The sequence below is a fragment of the Muscardinus avellanarius genome (assembly GCF_963383645.1).
Source record: "Muscardinus avellanarius genome assembly, chromosome: 7".
Classification (NCBI taxonomy): domain Eukaryota; kingdom Metazoa; phylum Chordata; class Mammalia; order Rodentia; family Gliridae; genus Muscardinus; species Muscardinus avellanarius.
This window is the reverse complement of record NC_137793.1, coordinates 67957055-67976257: the sequence shown is the minus strand read 5'-3', so window position 1 is coordinate 67976257 and position 19203 is coordinate 67957055. Positions and strand designations below refer to the sequence as shown.

Below are 19203 nucleotides of genomic sequence, written 5' to 3'. Positions count from 1 at the left end.
AGATGAACAAATACATGCATGATTAAAATAAAGGGTGAAGGACTACCTGGAGGACATCAGGCCATAGTAGGAGAGGTGACTCTCCTACTCACTCTGGTATGCTAAGGGTGAGTTCAAGTAATCCTCATCCGAAAGAAAGGGGAGAGATTAAGACCCTCCACACTGGGGTTACAGCTGAGGGCACCACCTGCAGCTTAATGCCCAGGATGCAGCCCAAGACTCAAAGACAACTCACCAGCGAGCGGCCTGAACTGGATCCGCTTACTCATGGTTTTCACCTGTACTGGCTTGTATTTGCACTTGCCTGGGGGTGCTCGCCTAAAAACACAGGCAAAAAGGGTCAGATGTAAGACTGAAGGTGCAACCAGAAAATCAAGGTCCCCAGAAGGCATTCATTTGCAAGAACTGGGGTCAGCCCCCACCCCATCCCCACGGGGATTGGGTAGGTGTAGCAGGAAGGTGTTGTAAGTTCAGATAGAGAAGAAAAAGGGCATGAATGCCACAGGGCACTCGGACCCTGGGAGACAGCACATGAGGGAGTTAAGAGTGTGAGCCTGGAGACAGAATTGGATTCGAATTCTGCTGACCAAGGCCCAATCCTGCTAAATCTCCATTTCTGCATCTATAAAATGCAAAAATGAACAAATATAATAATAATACCTATCTCGCAGATATATAGTGACAGTTAAATGAGAGCTGTGTGTGCCTGACATATAAGTGATTGAAAAAAATAAGAGAAAAAAAAAAGAGAAAGAAAAGAAAACATGTGGAACAAGGTCCAGCATGTAACAGTGATATATGCTGATACACAATAATGGTGATGGTGGTGGTGGTGGTGATGGCAGCAGTGGTGGCAGTGATGATGGTCATGGTATTGATGGTAATAATGGTGATGGTGGTGATGGTGATGGTGGTGATGATGATAGTGGTGGTACTGATGGTGGGAATTGTCTTTTTTAATTTTATTTTTATTGGTGCATTGTAATCATACATCACATTGGAATACAAGACTTGAGAGGATATACAAGCACACATCATCCAATTAGCCCTCATCCAGCCCCCATCCCATTCCCTCCCCTTCCCTCGATCCCATGCTTGTTTGGTGATTAACTTTGATACATATGTTTATGTACCTCCTGCTTTTTAAAGAGGCTCCATCCTCCCCTATTTCATACCCTCTGATTGGTCACCTTAATTGATTCACTATAGGGCCCTTTCTATAGCTCAACCACTTCCTGTTGCCCCTTTCCTCCTAGTTATTGCTGATTAGGGGAAGCATCTGGTTTTAATTTTCTGCGATATTTCTCTGTGCATGCCGCGTTGCAAATACCGATCCCACGCTTGACGGCCCCAGTTGTAGCCTGGCTACCCAGTGGACTGATCCAGACCTCGCTGGCTCAAGCAGCGTCCTTGCCTCATGGGAGGCCCCGATTCTGGTCTCGCTGGCCCCGACACTGGCCTAACCCCTCAGCTGGCTCCGATCCCAGCCTCAGAGGCCCCAGCACCGGCCTTCCTCCCGGCAGGCTCCGATGCTAGCCGATGGCCCCGGCATCGGCCTAACCCCTCAGCAGGCTCCGATACAGGCCTCGGAGGCCTCAGTAGCGGCCTTGCTTCACAGAAGGCTCCGATGCTGGCCGCTGGCCCCGGCACTAGCCTAACCCCTCGGCAGGCTCCAATGCCGGCCTCTGAGACCCCAGCACCGGCCTTGCCTCGCAGCAGGCTCCAATCCTGGCCTCGCTGGCCCCAGCTCCGGCCTAATCCCTCGGCAGGCTCCGATCCCGGCCTCGGAGGCCTCAATAGTGGCCTTGCCTCACGGAAGGCTCTGATGCTGGCCGCTGGTCCCGGCACAGAACTAATCCCTCGGCAGGCTCCGATCCCGGCCTTGGAAGCCCCAGCACTGGCCTTGTCTCACGGCAGGCTCCGACGCCGGCCTCGCTAGCTCCAGCACCGGCCTAACCCCTTGGCAGGCTCCAATCCTGGCCTCGGAGGCCTCAATAGCGGCCTTGCCTCACGGAAGGCTCTGATGCCGGCCGCTGACCCCAGCACCGGTCTAACCCCTTGGCAGGCTCTGATCCCAGTCTTGGAGGTCCCAGCATTGGCCTTGCCTCACAGCAGATTCCGATCCTGGCCACGCTGGTCCTGGCACTGGCCTGACCCCTCGGCAGGCTCCGATCCCGGCCTCAGAGGCCCCAGCACCGGCCTTGCCTCACAGCAGGCTCCAATCCCGGCCTCGCTGGCCCCAGCACCAGCCTTGCCTCATGGCAGGCTCCGATCCCGGCCATGCTGACCCCAGCACTGGCCTTGCCTCATGGCAGGCTCCAATCCCGGCCACGCTGACCCCAGCACTGGCCTTGCCTCACGATAGGCTCTGATCCTGGCCTCGCTGGCCCTAGCACCGGCCTAACCCCTCGGCAGGCTTCGATCCCAACCTCGGAGGCCCCAGCACCGGCCTTGCCTCACGGTAAGCTCCGATCCCGGCCTTGCTGGACCTGGCACCGGCCTAACCCCTCAGCAGGCTCCGATCCCAGCCTCTAAGGCCCCAGCACCAGCCTTGCCTCATGGGAGGCTCCGATTCCGGCCTCACTGGCCCCAGCACTGGCCTAACCCCTCGGCAGGCTCCAATCCCAGCCTAGGAGGCCGCAGTACCGGCCTTGCCTCATGGCAGGCTCCAATCCCAGCCTTGTTGGCCCCAGCACCAGCCTAACCCCTCAACAGGCTCCGATCACGGCCTCAAAGGCCCCAGCACCAGCCTTGCCTCACGGCATGATCTGATCCCGGCTTCACTGGCCCCAGCACCGGCCTAACCACTCGGCAGGCTCCGATCCCAGCCTCGGATGCTCCAGCACCGGCCTTGCCTCACGACAGGCTCCAATCCCAGCTTTGCTGTGTCCATCACCGGCCTCACCCCTCGGCAGGCTGTAATCTGAGCACCCTCTTCACCCAACCATTTGTCCCACGTTCTCGAGAGTGCGTGGTGGTAGCATTCTGCTTCTGGTGTCATTACTTCAAAGGTTCCAGGTGTAATGCATCAGATCTCTACCTCCCCTGAGTACTGGCCACTGCCATTGCCACTGTCTCCACCATTTCAAATCTTTCCCAAGCTCTTTTCCACTCTGAATGTTGTCCAGTGTTCCTAAGCATGCGCAACGGTAGCATTCGACCTTTGGTGTAATTTCTCCAAAAAAAAAATAAATAAATAAGGTTGGTAGGCTCCAATTTCTGCTTCTCTTGGATACAAGTCTCCACCACCAATGCGGAGACCGCTTTCAGCACCGCCTTTCTCCTTGGTCTCCGCTAAAGTGTCTCTCCTTACAGGTAATATCCAAGATTCTTAACAATGTAGAGAAGAAGCAGTCCTCCTTAGCGGGGAATTTTTCCAATAATTCCAGTGCATTTGGATAAGTTTTGTCTGCATCTCCAGTATCCTGGCATCCGCCAGGGCCTCCTTGACCCCTCTCCGATATTTTCCTTTTTTCTTTTTCTTTTCCTTTTTTACAGGGTCCTTCCGGGTGGAAAGGGGATCGCCTAAGGGTGCCCCACCCACGCCTGCCCACCCGCCCAGGGTCGGGGCCAGAGGCCCAGACCGGGAATTGTCTTTAAGGAAACCCCCTTCAAAAAATCATGGCACAGCCCTTAAGTAATGCCAGCCTCTCTCTCTAGCTGCATACAACTTCTTAAACTGCTTGTCCCTGGATGCATCTTCTGAAACCAAAGGATCTTGGGCACCAAGAGGATTCCCATCATGAAGATTAGAGCTGGGAGCCCCCAGCCAGTCTCTACTGCCTTCTCCGCCTGCCCACAATTCTTTCTCAGTATATCACCCCCACCCCAGGTGGAGAAAAATATAATATTTTTATTTATTTATTTATTTATTTAGTAGTACTGAAGGTTGTACCCTGAAGACTCTACTTCTGAGCTACACTCACTGACCCTTTTTATTTTTATTTTGAAACAAGGCCTGACTAAGTTGCCACACCCTAGCTTTGAATCTTAAATACTCCTGTCTACTGGGATTTGAGGCCTGTGCCACTATACCTGGCTATAATTTCATTTATTTCACAATTACTTCAGCAATGGTTAGGCACTACTCTAAACACATTGTAAATATCAACTCACTGAATTCTTATACAACAGCCCAATAAAAGACAACTATTATTATCCCCATTTTACAAAAGAAAAACAGACACACAAAGGCTAAGAAACAGGCTCAAGGTTACAAAGCTAATCAGTGGCAAAGCCACAATTCAAATCCAGGCTCCAGGATTCTTGTTCTCAACTACTTTATTTCACAATCTCTAAAGAAGGGCAAGAGGAAAAGACTAGAAGGAGAAAATAATACAAGCCAAGTGTGTGGTTCACACTTGTAATCTCAGTACTTGGGAGGATGAGACAGGAGGATTGCACAGGTTCAAAGCCAGCCTCAGCTACTTAGTGAGACTCTCAGCAACTTAATGAGACCCTGTTTTCAAATAAAATATAAAATAGGTTGGGGAGTATAGCCCAGAGGTAGAAATGCCCCTGGGTTCCACTCCCAGTACCACACAAAAAATTAATAATAACACAATTACCTATCCATGCCCCTCTGAATGCTGAGGGAACTGTGCTTTCAGTGAGAAGACAGGCTGAACACCTAAACAGAGCGGTCTAGTCTATGGCAGCTTTAAAATTCTGTATGATTCAGTGGAACAAGAACTGCGCTGGGCGTGGAGTGATCCCAGTACTTGGGAGGCTGAGACAAAAGGATCGCAGGGTCAAAGACAACACACAGTAACACAGCAAGACCCCATTTCAAAATAAAAAAAAGACTTGGGGTATAGCTCAAAGGAAGACTACCCCTGGTTTCAATCTCTAAAACTGCAAAAAGAAAAAGAAAGAAATGAAAAAAGCCACCTGAAATGATTCTGACCCCCAAAAAGAACTGAGTTCCTATCTATCCTGCTCGCCCTCTTCCTAGCTGTACTCTGGGCAAGTGATTTGACTTGGAATGGCCTTGGTTTCCTGATGACCTGCCTCGCTGGGATTCTGTCACCATTCAGCAAGAGCCCCTGTGCTCGGCCCTTTGCACAGTCCTAAACTGTGCACAGTAATACAAGGTCAACAGATGCCAACCGGAGGGAAGGTGGCTGAGTGCAGATGTCTCCGGTGTGGGAAAGGCCTCACGGCCACTTTCCGCCTGGCCTCCCATGGCCACTCATGTGGAAGCGGGGAGTATAATTATCTCCCAACTAAATCAGGAAGCTACGGAAGAAAAGAAAAAGGGGTTCAGGAAGGGAGCCTATTAGCCAGGCTTGGTGGTGCACGCTTGTAATCCCAGCATTCGGGAGGCGGAGACCAGAGGATAGTGGTTCAGACAGCCTCAGCTACTTAGTGAGGCCCTTCGCAACTCAAGTGAGACCCTGTTTCAAAAATAAAAAGACTAAAAACTAGGGCGGAGGGTGTAGCTCGGAGGTAGAATGCCCATGGGTTCCATCCCCAGTACCAAAAAAAAAGGAAGGAAGGAAGAAACAAAGAAGGGGAGAAAGAAAAAGAAAGAAAAGAAAGAAAGAAAGAAAGAAAGAAAGAAAGAAAGAAAGAAAGAAAGAAAGAAAGCCTATTAGTGAAAAATAAATAAATAATGAAAGGGGCAGGCCTCCCCACCATAGCACTATCAACCACCCAGAGCATTCTAAAGGCCCTGGTCTCTCCCTCCCCTGAGCGCAGGAGCTATATGTTCAGGAGCTGACCCAGTGGCAGAGACAGCCTAGTACCAGGTTCACCCCTGGCCCTCACTCTCCGCTCTCAGCAGAGCCCTGCAGGCACAGCCTTGGGGATGAGCCTCTTCCAGGAACTGAGAACAGACCAACCCAGTGTCCTGTTGCCAAATGTCAACTGAACTGGGCCAGGCCACTGAGCAGTGGCCAGACCTATGTCTCTGATCTGTACTGAACACCAGCCAGATCTGCAGGTCTCCCTGTAAGCTAATTCCTGGGACACCTTCTTGCTTTGGGTGAGCACTATGTGAGAAGTACAATGCCTGCCCAGATTTCTCAGCAGGATTTAATGCATTACCCTGAAGGGGCAGAAATGCTGTGCACAGGCTTGCAGCCTCACAGAAGGGAAGCTGAACTGGGGCTTTCCTGCTCTGCTAGAGGTTGGACAGCCTTTGAGAAAAGTGAACAAAGAAGCCACCACGTGATCAGAGAGTGTTACTGAGTTCCAGAAAAAGTCAGGGGGAGGTCCTTCAGACCTGACTGAAGATAATGACCTCAAGCAGGAGGTCTGCCCAGGAGGCAGAGCAGCAGTGCCCGCTCAGGTTCTCAGAGATGTGTGCTGTTGTCAGAGCACCCCAGACAGAAACTTCCAGAAAATTATTTTTTATAAAAAGAAGCCACAAGTCAGGCGTGGTGGTACATGCTTGTAATCCCAGTACTTAAGAGGCTGAGACAGGGGGATCACAGGTTCATGGCCAGCCTCCGCTACTTAGTGAGGCCCTCCACAATTTAATGAGACCCTGTTTCAAAATAAAGAATAAGCCGGGCATGGTGGCACACGCTTGTAATCCCCGTACTTCGGAGGTGGAGACAAGAGGACCACACAGGTTCGAAGCCAGCTGCGCTGGCTTAAGAGACCCTGTTTCCAAATAAAAAGTATAAAATAGGTCTGGGAGTATAGCCCAGAGGTAGAAGGGTTTCCAGGAACCCCAGTACCACCAAATGAAAGAAAGAAAGAAAGAAAGAAAGAAAGAAAGAAAGAAAGAAAGAAAGAAAGAAAGAAAGAAGGGAGGGAGGGAGGGAGGGAGGGAGGAAGGAAGGAAAAGGGGAAGGGAAAGGGGAAGGGGAAGAGGAGGAAGGAAGGAAGGAAGGAAGGAAGGAAGGAAGGAAGGAAGGAAGGAAGGGCCGGGTGTGGTGGCACATGCTTGTAATCCCTGGGCTTGGGAGGCGGAGACAGGAGGATCAAGCAGGTTCGAAGCCAGCCACGCTGGCATAAGAGACCCTGTTTCCAAAAATAAAATAGGTCTGGGAGTGTAGCCCAGAGGTAGAAGGGCTTCCAGGAACCCCAGTACCACCAAAAAAATAAAAAGAAAGAGAGAGAGAGAGAGAGAGAGAGAGAGAGAGAGAGAGAAGAGAAGAGAAGAGAAGAGAAGAGAAGAGAAGAGAAGAGAAGAGAAGAGAAGAGAAGAGGGAGGAGGAGGAGGAGGAGGAGGAGGAGGAGGAGAAGGAGAAGGAGAAGGAGAAGGAGAAGGAGAAGGAGAAGGAGAAGGAGAAGAAGGGAGGGGAGGGAAAGAAAGAAGAAAGAAAGGAGAGAAGAAAGAAAGAAAGAAAGAAAGAAAGAAAGAAAGAAAGAAAGAAAGAAAGAAAGAAAGAAAGAAAATAGGGCTGGAAGTATAGCTCAGAGGCAGAATGCCTCTGGGTTCAATCAGTCCTCAGATTGATTCCAAGGAAGGAAGGAGGAAGGAAGGAAGGAAGGAAGGAAGGAAGGAAGGAAGGAAGGAAGGAAGGAAGGAGGAAGGAAGGAGGAAGGAAGGAAGGAAGGAAGGATGGATGGATGGATTTAAAAGGAGCCACAGAACTAGACTGATCATGTGAAGTGGCTCTTTGGTTCCAATTGCAGCGAAACAATTACCAAAATATTCCATAACATATATAGACACATTGTTCTATGCTGTGTTTGCTCAAACTGATTTTTATTTGGAACTTTTTTTTATCATTTTTGGTCATTCTTAGGGGGTTGTCACTGTTTTTAGGGCCTCCTCTGAAGATAAGAATTAATAAAAAGGCATCAAATCTCACCTTGAAGGATCAACAAATTTGTAAATAGATCCATGTGGCGCGTAGGCACTTGGGTAAGAGGTGGCCAGGAAATACAGCTCCCCTGAGGAGACAGGAAGAGGCAAGCAATGACAGAACATCAGCAGGCTAGCAGAAAACAAAATGAGCCCTGACTCTAAAATGCAGGGAGCCCCAGGAATAGGTCGAGTGCTGGAACCCTGGCTATAGCCAGGCCCTTCCTGGACTGGGAGCTCCTTGAAGGGAAAGTCTGCCCTTGAACCCTCCAAGGCAGCTCAGAGCATGGCTCCCAGGAGGGAATACTGTGCTTAGGTTTATTGAACCAAACAGGCTTCTCCTTTATCATGTCTCTGCTCTTGGAAGATTCACCTCAGTGAACCTCCATTTCTTTCCCAGCTCTTTCATACTGATAAAGATTCTCTGTGAGACCTTGGAAACAGGCAAGAAATGGGCCAAGAGCTTTTTTTTTTTTTTTTGGTACTGGGTATTGAACCCAAGGGCATTTTACATCCAAGCAACACCCCCAGCCCTTTCTCTTTCTTTCTTTCTTTCTTTCTTTCTTTCTTTCTTTCTTTCTTTTTTGTGGGTGAGGGGGATGGTACTGGGGATGGAACCCAAGGGCATTCTACCTCCAAGATACACTCCCAGCTCTATTTTTTATTTTTTATTTTGAAACAGGGTCTCACTGAGTTGCAAAGGACCTAAGTAACTGAGGCTATCCGCGAACCATGATTCTATAGTCTCCACCTCCCAAATGCTGGAATTACAAGTGCGTGCCACCACGCCCAGCTCTTTATTTTAAAAAAAAATAAAACAGGGTCTTATTAAACTGGGGAAGTTTTGTTGAGATTGTTGAGGCTGGCCTCGAACCTATGATCCTCCATCTCAATCTCCCTAGTACTGAGATTACAGGTGTATGGCACCTTTCCTCTCAAGTCTTTTCTTTAGCCCTGTTGCATTCCCTCAGCCTCCCTCTCTCCTCTTCCCCTTTCATTCAGCCCTTAGTCTGTTTATTTCCTTTGACCCTCACCACTCTAGAGCCTCTCCTGTGAGTCTTTTCAACACCCTCCCCAAATCACCTCTGCCCACCTTCTTGTGTGTCACTTTTAGAAAGAAGCCAGCTTCTTCCAATTTCTTTCTGTCTGAATTCCAGGAAATGTTATCATTCTGTTCCCACAGTCTCTACCTCACTCCACCTGGCTCTGCAGTTATCTGTGAAGGACAGTCCTGGGAAGGATGAGGAGCCCAGCTTCACAGGTAGATAGATCTGGATGTGAAATCTCACAACACCCATTCCCTGGGTGCCCTCTGGGTGTTTACTCGTGTGTATAGTGGGGATCGCAGCCCCTGGAATGGTCATCAGCCATTCAGTTAGGAAGTGCTGGAGAAGTAAAACATCTGACTGCTGGGTGGCACTCAACAATGGTATTATAATGCTGTAGGAGTCAATAAACTGGGTTTCATGTGAGAATATATGATAATATAAAGATGAAAATGTAAAATAAGTCTTTAAAAGGCTTCCGGAGAACATGGGGTGATGGTAGATTGAAACAGGAGGATCGTGATTCTCGGCCAGCCTCAGCTACTTAGTGAGGCTCTCTGCAACTTAGTGAGACCCTATTTCAAAATAAAGAATTACAAAAAATAGGGCTTGAGAAGTAACTCAAAGGTAAAATGTCCCTGGGTTTCATCCCCAATATGGCAAAAATAAATAAATAAAAGAGACATCACCACAGACAGTGAAAAAGTCCAGAGGATCATCAAAAACTTTTTTGAAAATTTATAGTCCAGTAAAATGAAAAACATGGAAGAAATTGACAGATTTCTAGACCTATACAACCTACTTAAATTGAACCAAAAAGATATAGAAAACTCAAACTGGCCAATACCAAGGAAAGAGATAGAAAAAGCATAAAAAGTTTCCATGAAAGAAAAGCCCAGGTACAGATGTATTCCCAGCTGAACTTTATAAAACCTTTACAGAAGAACTAAATCAAATATATCACAAGTTATTCCATGGAATCGAAAAAGACAGAATCCTTCCAAACTCCATGAAGCCAGTATTATCTTAATACTAAAACTGAATAAATTTCCCTGAAGGAAAGAAAATTAGAGACCAAAATCACTGACAAACATAGATGCAAAAATTATAAACAAAATACTAGCCATGCACATTCAAAACCATATCAAGAAAATTTGCACACCATGACCAAATTAATTTCATTCCAGGAATGCAAAACTGACTCAACATATGAAAATCAATTCATGTTATTCACCACAAAAATAGGACTAAGGACAAAGATCACATGATCATCTCAATAGATGCTAAAAAAGCACTTGACAAAATCCAAAATCCATCCATATTTTTAAAAAATACTGCAATAAATCAGAATAGAAGGAATTTAAGTCAACATCATTAAGGCAATATACAGTAAACCCAACATCATTAAGGCAATATACAATAAACCCAAAGCCAATATCATATTGAACAGGGAAAAAACTGCAGAAATTCCCTTAAAAATCAGGAACAAGACAACTATCACCACTTCTTTTCAATATAGCCCTCAAGACTTTTGCCAGAGTGATAAGAAAAGAGGTGAATACCAAAAGATTCAAATAAGAAACAAAGAACTAAAATTATCTCTATTTGCATATGTCATAATCCTATATTTAGAAGACCCAAAAAACTCAACCAAAAGACTACTAGAGCTGAGCTGGGCGTGGTGGCACGCCCATAGCTTAGGAAAGTAAAACAAGAAACAACAAATGGGTTGTCATTAAACTAAGAAGTTTCTACTCAAGCTGGGTGTGGTGGTGCACACTTGTAATCCCAACATTTGGGAGGCTGACACTGGAGGATTGCGGTTCGCAGACAGCCTCAGCTACTTAGTGAGGCTCTCTGCAACTTAGTGAGACCCTGTCTCAAAATAAAGAATAAAAAAAATAGGTCTGGGATGTAGCTCAGAGATAGAATGTCTCTTAGTTCCATCTCCAATACTGCAAAAAATAAGAATAAAAAATAAAAAGTTTCTACTCATCAAAAGAAACCATCAAGAATCTAAGGAGAGCCAGGTGTGGTGGCACACTCTTGTAATCCTAGTACTTGGGAGGCTGAGACAGGAGGGTTGGGCAGGTTCGAAGCCAGTTACAGCTACTTGGTGAGGCTCTCGGCAACTTGGTGAGACCCTGTTTCCAAATAAAATAGGAAATAGGTCTGAGAGTATAGCCCAAAGGTAGAAAGCCTCTCGGTCCCATCCCTAGCACTAATAATAATAATAATAATAATAATAATAATATCTAAGGAGAAAGCTTACAGAATGGAAGATCTTTGCCAGTTATTTCTCTGATAGAGGAAAAATGCCTATAATATACAAAGAACTTAAAAGACAACATTTTTTTAAAAAAATCAAGAAATGGGCAATTGAGCTAAATAGATACTTCACAAATGAAGAGATATGGTTAATACATACATGAAAAATGTTTAACATCATTAGTAATCAGGGAGATACAAATCAAAACTACACTGAGCTTCCATCTAACCCCAATCAGAATGGCAATCATCAAGAAGTCAAACAATAAATGCTGGTGGCGATGTGGGAAAATAAGGGATTGCAAACTAGTTTAGCCACTATGGAGATCAGAGTAGAGATTTCTGAGATTTCTCAGAAAACTGGGAGTGGATCCACCATATAATCTGGCTATACCACTCCTGGGTATCTTCCCAAAGGAAATGAAATCAAAGAACTATAGTAATATATGCATATGTTCATAGCAGCACAATTCACAATAACCAAAATATGGAACCAACCTAAGTGTCCATCAACAGATGAATAGATTTATAAAATTATGGGATAGATCCACAATTGAATTCTACTCAGCAATAAAGAACAAAATTATGTCATTTGCAGGAAAATGGAAAGACCTGGAGAACATTATGTTCAGTGAGATTAGCCAGTCACAGAAAGTGAAGGGTCATATATTTTATCTAATATGTGAAGCTAGGGAGTAATTGGGATACCAGAGGTACTCCGAATAATGAAGAAGAAACTTCAGTGGATCCAGGGAGGAGATCTAGGGGAAGGGGAGGGGAAGAGTGAGGATCAACGAAGGAATTACTACCATTGACTATATGTACATTGGTGAGAATACCAACGTCAATCTCAATACCCTGTATGGGGGAGAGCCAAGGGAAAGCCCACCAAGTGCTGTGTGCATGTGTGTCACTATCAACATGATTTACATTATGATGTGAGGCTATAATGCACCAATAAAAGTATACATTTTTTAAAGTGCTGAAGAACCTGTGGCTACTACTTCTTTCTTCTCCTTCTACTCCTTAAGGGCTGTTGCTGTGCCTTTGCAGCTCTGTGACCCTGGCACCATGTTGGTGCTATCGCACTGAATTAAATTCAATTTTCTGGCATGTATTTTTCACAACTGTGTCAATTTTGTGGAAGAAAATGATTATGAAATTGCAAATGTGGAAAGCCTAGTTATTTTTACAGTCTGGATTATTTAAACAGTAATTGTTTCCTCTCTGGGGCTTTTTTCTTAGATGTGTGATAAAATGGTGACCATTGCATGTCTTGCACACAGTGTGAGGCTGGGAGGCTTTGCAGAGTCCCCTATACAGGATGACAGCTGCCGAATTAGCTGTGGCTTTGTGTATGGACAAGCTGTATTTATAATCTTCCTCTGGGAAGGGGCCCAAGGAGTTAGGATGCACCCCGCTTCACAGTCAGTTTCCTCTGCCTGACTGGAAACCCCAGGCACCATCCTAAGTGATTCTACCAGTGGACACATGTGGTCTCTACCAAAACGCATGTGCACAGAGCTGTCTCTCCAGCAGAAGCTCCCCCAAAATCATACAGAGGCCTCCCTGGTCTCAAGGGAGAACTGAATACCCTGTGATGCAGCATAGTCCCCTTTCATGGCTCCAGCCTGGAAATAATTCATCTCTAACATGCCATAGACTTCCCACTGTATATTCAGGGGAAACTATTAGTGGTGAGTTGTATCTGTAGCCCAACTGATATTTTTAATATCTATTTTAGGGATAAAAGAAACTATAATATGCCATTGTAAAACATAATGTGTGGATGCCAGGCGTGGTGGCGCACGCTTGTAATCCCCGCGCTTGGGAGGTGGAGGCAGGGGGATCGCGCAGGTTCAAAACCAACCTCGCTGGCTTAAGAGACCCTGTTTCCACATAAAAATATAAAATAGGTCTGGGAGTGTACCCCGGAGGTAGAAGGGTTCCCAGGAACCCCAGTACCACAAAAAAAAAAAAAAACAGAATGTGTGCAGTGTGGATGTAATGTACTGCAAGCATTACTTTGGCCAGCCCTCTTGGGAATGGGCTTCAGTGACTGACATTGAGAGCCAATCGATCAAAACAGCAATGGGCAGATGCCTAGGTCGGTTCCATAATTTGACTGTTGTGAACTGTGCTGCTATAAACGTAGATATGCATGTACCACTGTAGTTTTGCGACTTTAACTCTTTTGGGAAGATACCAAAGAGTAGTGTAGCTGGGTCACCTGCTGCTCCCACTCCTAGTCTTTTGAGGAACGTCTAACTGATCTCCATAGGGACTGTACTAATTTTCAGTTGCACCGACAGTGTCAACGAGTTCCTAGGTATGTTGACAAATGAGTAGATAACAAAGACATGGCATGCATACACAGTGGAGTTTTACTCAGCCATAAAGAACAAAAGATGATATGTGCAGAAAACCTCATGGAATTAGAGAATATCATGCTAAGTGAAATCAGTCAGTCTTAGAAAGTCAAGGGTTAAATGTGTTCTCTTACTTGTGGAAGCTAGAAAGAAAATAAAAAACAAAAAAGATTGTAGATAATTGAAGAGAGAGACCAGTAGGCTAGTGAAAGAGGATAAGGGGAAGGATAAGAGGAAGAGAAAGGAAGGACTGATGAAAGAAACAGTTTGAACTATGCCGTGCCCATGTATGAAGGCAGCATACCAGCCTGTCTGTTATGCACGTGGTGCGGTGGGGAGCAGGAGGCACCTGAACGGAATTACACCAAGCATGAGTGCATGCTTGCTTGTATGACTTTGACCTCACTGCGATGTATAACTACAGTGCACCAATAAAAGTATAAACATGAACAAAAGCCCCGGCAATGGGCAGCCCTGCAGGGCCATTCATTGGAAGTTCCTTGTTTACCCCAGCCCTACCCTCCAGGAGCTCAGTAAATGGAGGCACAGTACTAGTTCAACTAAAAAGTAACTTCACAAAAGCCAGTGACTGATAAAACAGTGAAATCATGCCCAAATCTAAAAAGAGAAAAAAAAGTCTCAAAGTGGAAAAGAATATTCAAGAACAGAAAACACAAATCCATGTAGCCATAATACAACCGCCAGCAGCTCAGGAAGCAAAGGGTTTGCGTGGGGAAAGGCATTGCTGGCTTCCAGGCTGCCCTAGGCAAGCCTGGCCCGGGAACCTTGGCTCTGAGACACTCCATAGAATTCAGCCAAGGACACTTGATTTAGTTTCCAGATGTACATGGGTTTTCTAAAACCACCTGTTTTCTCCTGCGGGGTACCTACAGGCACAACAAACCAAACCACCGAAACTCGGGTGCCGTGGTCCCTGCAGAGGAGCGAGCCAGAGGATGGCAGTCCCTGGGCACCACCACTGCAGGTCCACCCTCCGGGGGCTCGTCTCCCAGGAGGCTCAGCAGAGAAGAGCCACCCGGGCCTGCGGCTCTCACGTCAACCATGTGCCCATAGTCAACATGCAGTCGATGCTGCAACTTTCCCAGTTCCCACAAGTGGCAGTCAAACAGCGTGGCACATGGGTCGCATGGGTCGCTGACCTGTGGCTCCTCTGCTTTCCCACATAGCTGGACTTTTCATTTCGAGCTCACACAAACTTTTTTTTCTATTAAAAATGTGTGAATTTCCCCAAAACCCTCTGTTCCTATAAAATCTTTTCTCAAACTATTCATCAGATCTCTGAGAGGGAAAGATTGGAACCTGACAGAAGTCATTATCTCCTACTCAGGTAAAGATCCTACAGCCCCCGGGTGGCTCAGAGCAGAAAGAAACACACATTTAGGAACTTTTCAAAGCTGTGCTTTACACCTACAGAGAGAAAACCTGCTCTGCAAGGGACTTTTTTGCCTCTATGCATGGTTACATTCGGTGTCAAACACTAAAAAGTGCACTCTACAAACTTGTGTAAAACCAAATAGAAGCCAGCTGCATGTCTGTAATTTCAATATGTGAAAGGCTGAGACAGGAGTATTGCAAGTTTGAGGCCAGCCTCAAAAATTTAGGGAAATCCTCAGCACCTTAGTGAGACACGTGTTTATATATATATATTTGGTGGTACTGGGATTCCTAGAAACCCTTCTTCCTCCGGGCTACACTCCCAGACCTATTTTATAATTTTTTATTTGGAAACAGGGTCTCTTAAACCAGCTTTTATAATTTTTTATTTGGAAACAGGGTCTCTTAAACCAGCACGGCTAGCTTTGAACCTGTGCGATCCTCCTGTCTCCGCCTCCCAAGTGCCGGGATTACAAGTGTGCGCCACCACACCCGGCTCAAAATATTTTTTAAAAAGAAAAGGAGGGCCAGGCGTGGTGGCGCATGCTTATAATCCCCGCGTTTGGGAGGCTGAGACAGGAGGATCGCACAGGTTCGAAGCCAGCTGCGCTGGCTTAAGAGACTCTGTTTCCAAATTTTAAAAAATATATTAAAAAATAGGTCTGGGAGTGTAGCCCGGAGTTAGAAGGGCTTCCAGGAACCCCAGTACCACCAAATTAATTAATTAATTAATTAATTAATTAAAAAGAAAAGGAGGGTGGGAATATATCTTGGAGGTAAAATGTCCCTGGGTTCAATCACCAGTACCAATGAATGAATGAATGAATGAATGAATGAATGAATGATATAAAACAAAATGTGGTTTCTTTAAAACCTGAAAGCTTATCTCTTAAAATGAAACAACAAAAATCAGTTCTTGGATGATAAAATTTGGGGAGATTTTTTTAGAGTGCAGAGTTCCCCCAATCTTTCATACGTGAACACAAATGGTTTCAGTGATGCTTTTAACATGTGCCTCGCCTCTCTATTAAGCAACCTCCTATCTAGTTGTCTACCCTTGGTTCAGATTTCTCAAGAAAGAAATTGTCACTTGCTCACAAAGTCTTGGCAGCTTCAGGAGGGAGCCTGGCCCAACCAGTGAGCTGCTCCTTGAGTCCCCCACTCCCCAGGGTTGAGAGTCAGCACTCAGTGCTTAGTTTTGCCTGCTGTTGACCCTGGCCCTGCTCCTAAAACTGTGACTAAAAGTAAAAATAGGGGAGAAGTCCATGAATCTCTTTGTAGTCAAAGTATTGAAAAGACCAGAATGTAGGCTTTGATTTGATTTGCTTCTCACAATGAGGTGTCCAATTCAACCAAGACTGGTAGACTGGTGTAGCGGCCTGATTCATTCATGGTACAACGGATGTATGTGTTGTCCCTAAAGAAAAGGGCACAGTAAGACACGATGTCTCTAGTGCTCTCTTTCTGTTCCCAAACACCTGGCCAAGTTAAGGGAACAAGAGCAACCCCAGGCTGGAAAATCCATCTCCCTAGTATCCTGAAGGCCACTGGCTTTCTCCACGCAGGCTGTGAATTAAGCTGGTTAGTGTGTCTGTAGAAAGCCACTTTCCTGCATGTGCAGCAGGTCAGCTACTCCTTGGGGTGCTAGCCACACAAGGGAGCTGATGCTGGTGATGCCTCTGCTTCTGCAGCCTAACATAACACCCCTCTGAGTAGGGATGGGCACTGTGGAGAGGAGTCCAGCCAGCCACCCCTGGGCAAAACACCTGGAGGGACTAGAGGTGCTGCTTGGCAAAACACCTCGAGGAGCAGAGGTGCTATCTAACCTACTGCCACGGAACTCTTCTTGGAGCAGTCATGACCTCTTGTAAGCTCTTCCCAATGAACAGCATGTCTCCCGTGCTGTCTCCATTCCCTCTCCTTGGTTTGTCTGCAACTTACCCCGCTGTGTGGGCACAAGTGGGCTGTGGATGTCATGAAATAATAATTACATCACAAGGATGTTGTGGTTACTAATTAAGTTGGAAAATATAAAGGTCTTAGGAGAGAACCCAGCACATTTTAAAAGGTGATTAAATGATGGTGATAATAGTAGGAGCAGCAGTTACTGTTTCAACAACAGTAATAATGATAATAAATGTTCATTTGATGCCTGTGATCATCATAATTCAAGCAAACAGGGATCAAACTGCTCTGTACATTGGTTACCTGCTTCATCTTCAGCAAAGGAGATGATGAACTTGCTGTAGGTGCTGATCAGCCCCGGGAAGGCACAGGATGAGGTGTTGCCCAGGCAGATGTCCCGTTTCTTCCATTTTTTATTTTTTTTGTCTTCCTGCAAAGCCATAAGTCGACTAGATGAAAAATAAAACCTTATATTTTAGGCATCCATTATTTCCATTCTGCAGGATATTTTTCCACCTAGAATTGGGGATTCTTTAGTACTAGGACTGAGTTTCCCAGAAAGAGATCAATAACCAGCCTCCCCAAAAAAACAAAAAAGCTGCTTCAGAGATACTTTAGATACCTATTTGGGGCATCTAAATTGAAGAAAGCTCATTTTCTACTAAAAGAAGCGTAGTGCCCTAAAAAGGCTACCCTACTACAAAAGACTCATCTTATTTTTATAAGTGGCATGACCTTCAGCTAGCTACCCAACATCTCTAAACCTCAGTGCCCTCATCTGTAAAATGGGGAGTGAAAGTATAATTTACCATAGGGGAGAGCTGCATGAGCCAAATAAAATAAGATATATAAAGATCCCACCAATGGCCGGGCGTGGTGGCGCACGCTTGTAATCCCCCCGCTTAGGAGGCGGAGACAGGAGGATCACGCTAGTTCGTAGCCAGCCTCACTGGCTTAAGAGACCCTGTTTCCAAATAAAAATATAAAAATAGGTCTGGGAGTGTAGCCCGGACGTAAAAAAGATCCCACCAATGTGTATGGCACAAAGGAAGGGCTCAAAAACTACTAGCAGTTATTATTAATGTCTATATTGTATAGAGGTTGAGGCTTCATATCTCTCTATCATCTATCATCTATCTGAAAAAGAAAGGAAGTTGGGTAAACCCAAGTTGATCATCAGAATTACCTGACAATTTTATAGAAAGAGATGCCCAAGCCCAGGTGATTCCAATATATACTTTAATTAAGAATCATGACATATCAATCAAGTAGTATGTGGGGGGTGAAGAGAACTCCATACAGATAAATAAAATACCAAAGATCTAATAAGTGCTAATAAAGAATATAACTAACCAATTAGTAACTCTGCATCATCTCTACAACCAAGAATTGAGCCATGAAAATGACTCCATCCTTTCTAAGTAGGATGGAATAAGAAGGACTAGATTTACATTTACCTTCTGTCTCAGTCAAAAGCTTACACAAAGCAGAACAGTGGTTTAAAAGTCATTGAAGATCAGGCAGTGTTCCCTGAGAGATGGGTAGCAAACAAGGTGAGCCTAGCAATCTTTCGTTCCAAGTAATTCCCTGACAGAGTCCCCAGCACAAAAAGGCAAACACAGGCAGACCCTGGAGCGGAAAAGGCAGAGCTGAGCGTCCAGGAGGATCCGTGCAGTAGGAGTTGGCAGGACAGACATGAAGAGAAGAAAGCTACACCCAGAGACCTGCAAAGGATCCCTCTCAAATATCCACCAGTATATTCAACGGCAGACATGAGGAAACTCCAAAAAGTACCTGGCACTTAGTCAGGGTCAGGAAAGGTATATGTATATGCACCTAGAACTGGGGATCCTTGAGTACTAGCACTGGGTCTCCCAGAAAGAGATCAATAACCAGAGATCAGGAAGTTCTGCCTTCCTACTGAGGAATAGAGAACTCTAGCAAAAGCACCACTTCAGCTCTGCATAACAAACATCAGTAGCAAGACCCAAAAGAATCAAACTATTTCCCAGGAATTTGACTTTGTCCTAAAACAAAACTCAAAAATATTTATAGAGATACAAAAATATTTAATACCAACAAAGCCAAATTAAACAAAGCTAAATTCTGGCAATCCCTTCAAAAATTTCCAGCCTAATAAAGAAGAAGTAAAATACAACCCATAATAAAGATCAATCAGAACTGACACCGAATTGACCCAGGTATTAAAATTAGCGGATTATAATAGTGGTTATAAACTGAGTGTGGTGGTACAGGCCTATAATCTCAGTACTTGGGAGGCTGACACAGGAGGATCACAGGTTTGAGAACAGCCTCAGCAAGTAGTGAGGCTCTCATCAACCTAGCAGGATTCTGTGTCAAAATGAAAACAAAAAATAGAGTTAGTAGTATAGCTAGAGGTAGAATTCCCCTGGTTTCAATTCCCAGTACCACACACACACACAAAAATAAAAAATAA

At 45.4% G+C, this 19203-nt stretch overlaps 1 protein-coding gene across 1 annotated transcript in view; it reads right to left on the bottom strand.

Moving 5' to 3' along the window:
* The window catches only part of HHIPL2 (HHIP like 2), a gene marked incomplete at both ends in the record, with an annotated part of 34624 nt that overhangs the window by 1931 nt on the left and 13490 nt on the right, over nucleotides 1-19203 (bottom strand). Inside the window, 3 exons of the mRNA XM_080698706.1 lie at nucleotides 236-318; nucleotides 7770-7851; nucleotides 17049-17194. Coding sequence (XP_080554832.1) covers nucleotides 236-318; nucleotides 7770-7851; nucleotides 17049-17194 — 311 coding nt within the window. The remainder of the gene's footprint in view (nucleotides 1-235; nucleotides 319-7769; nucleotides 7852-17048; nucleotides 17195-19203) is intronic.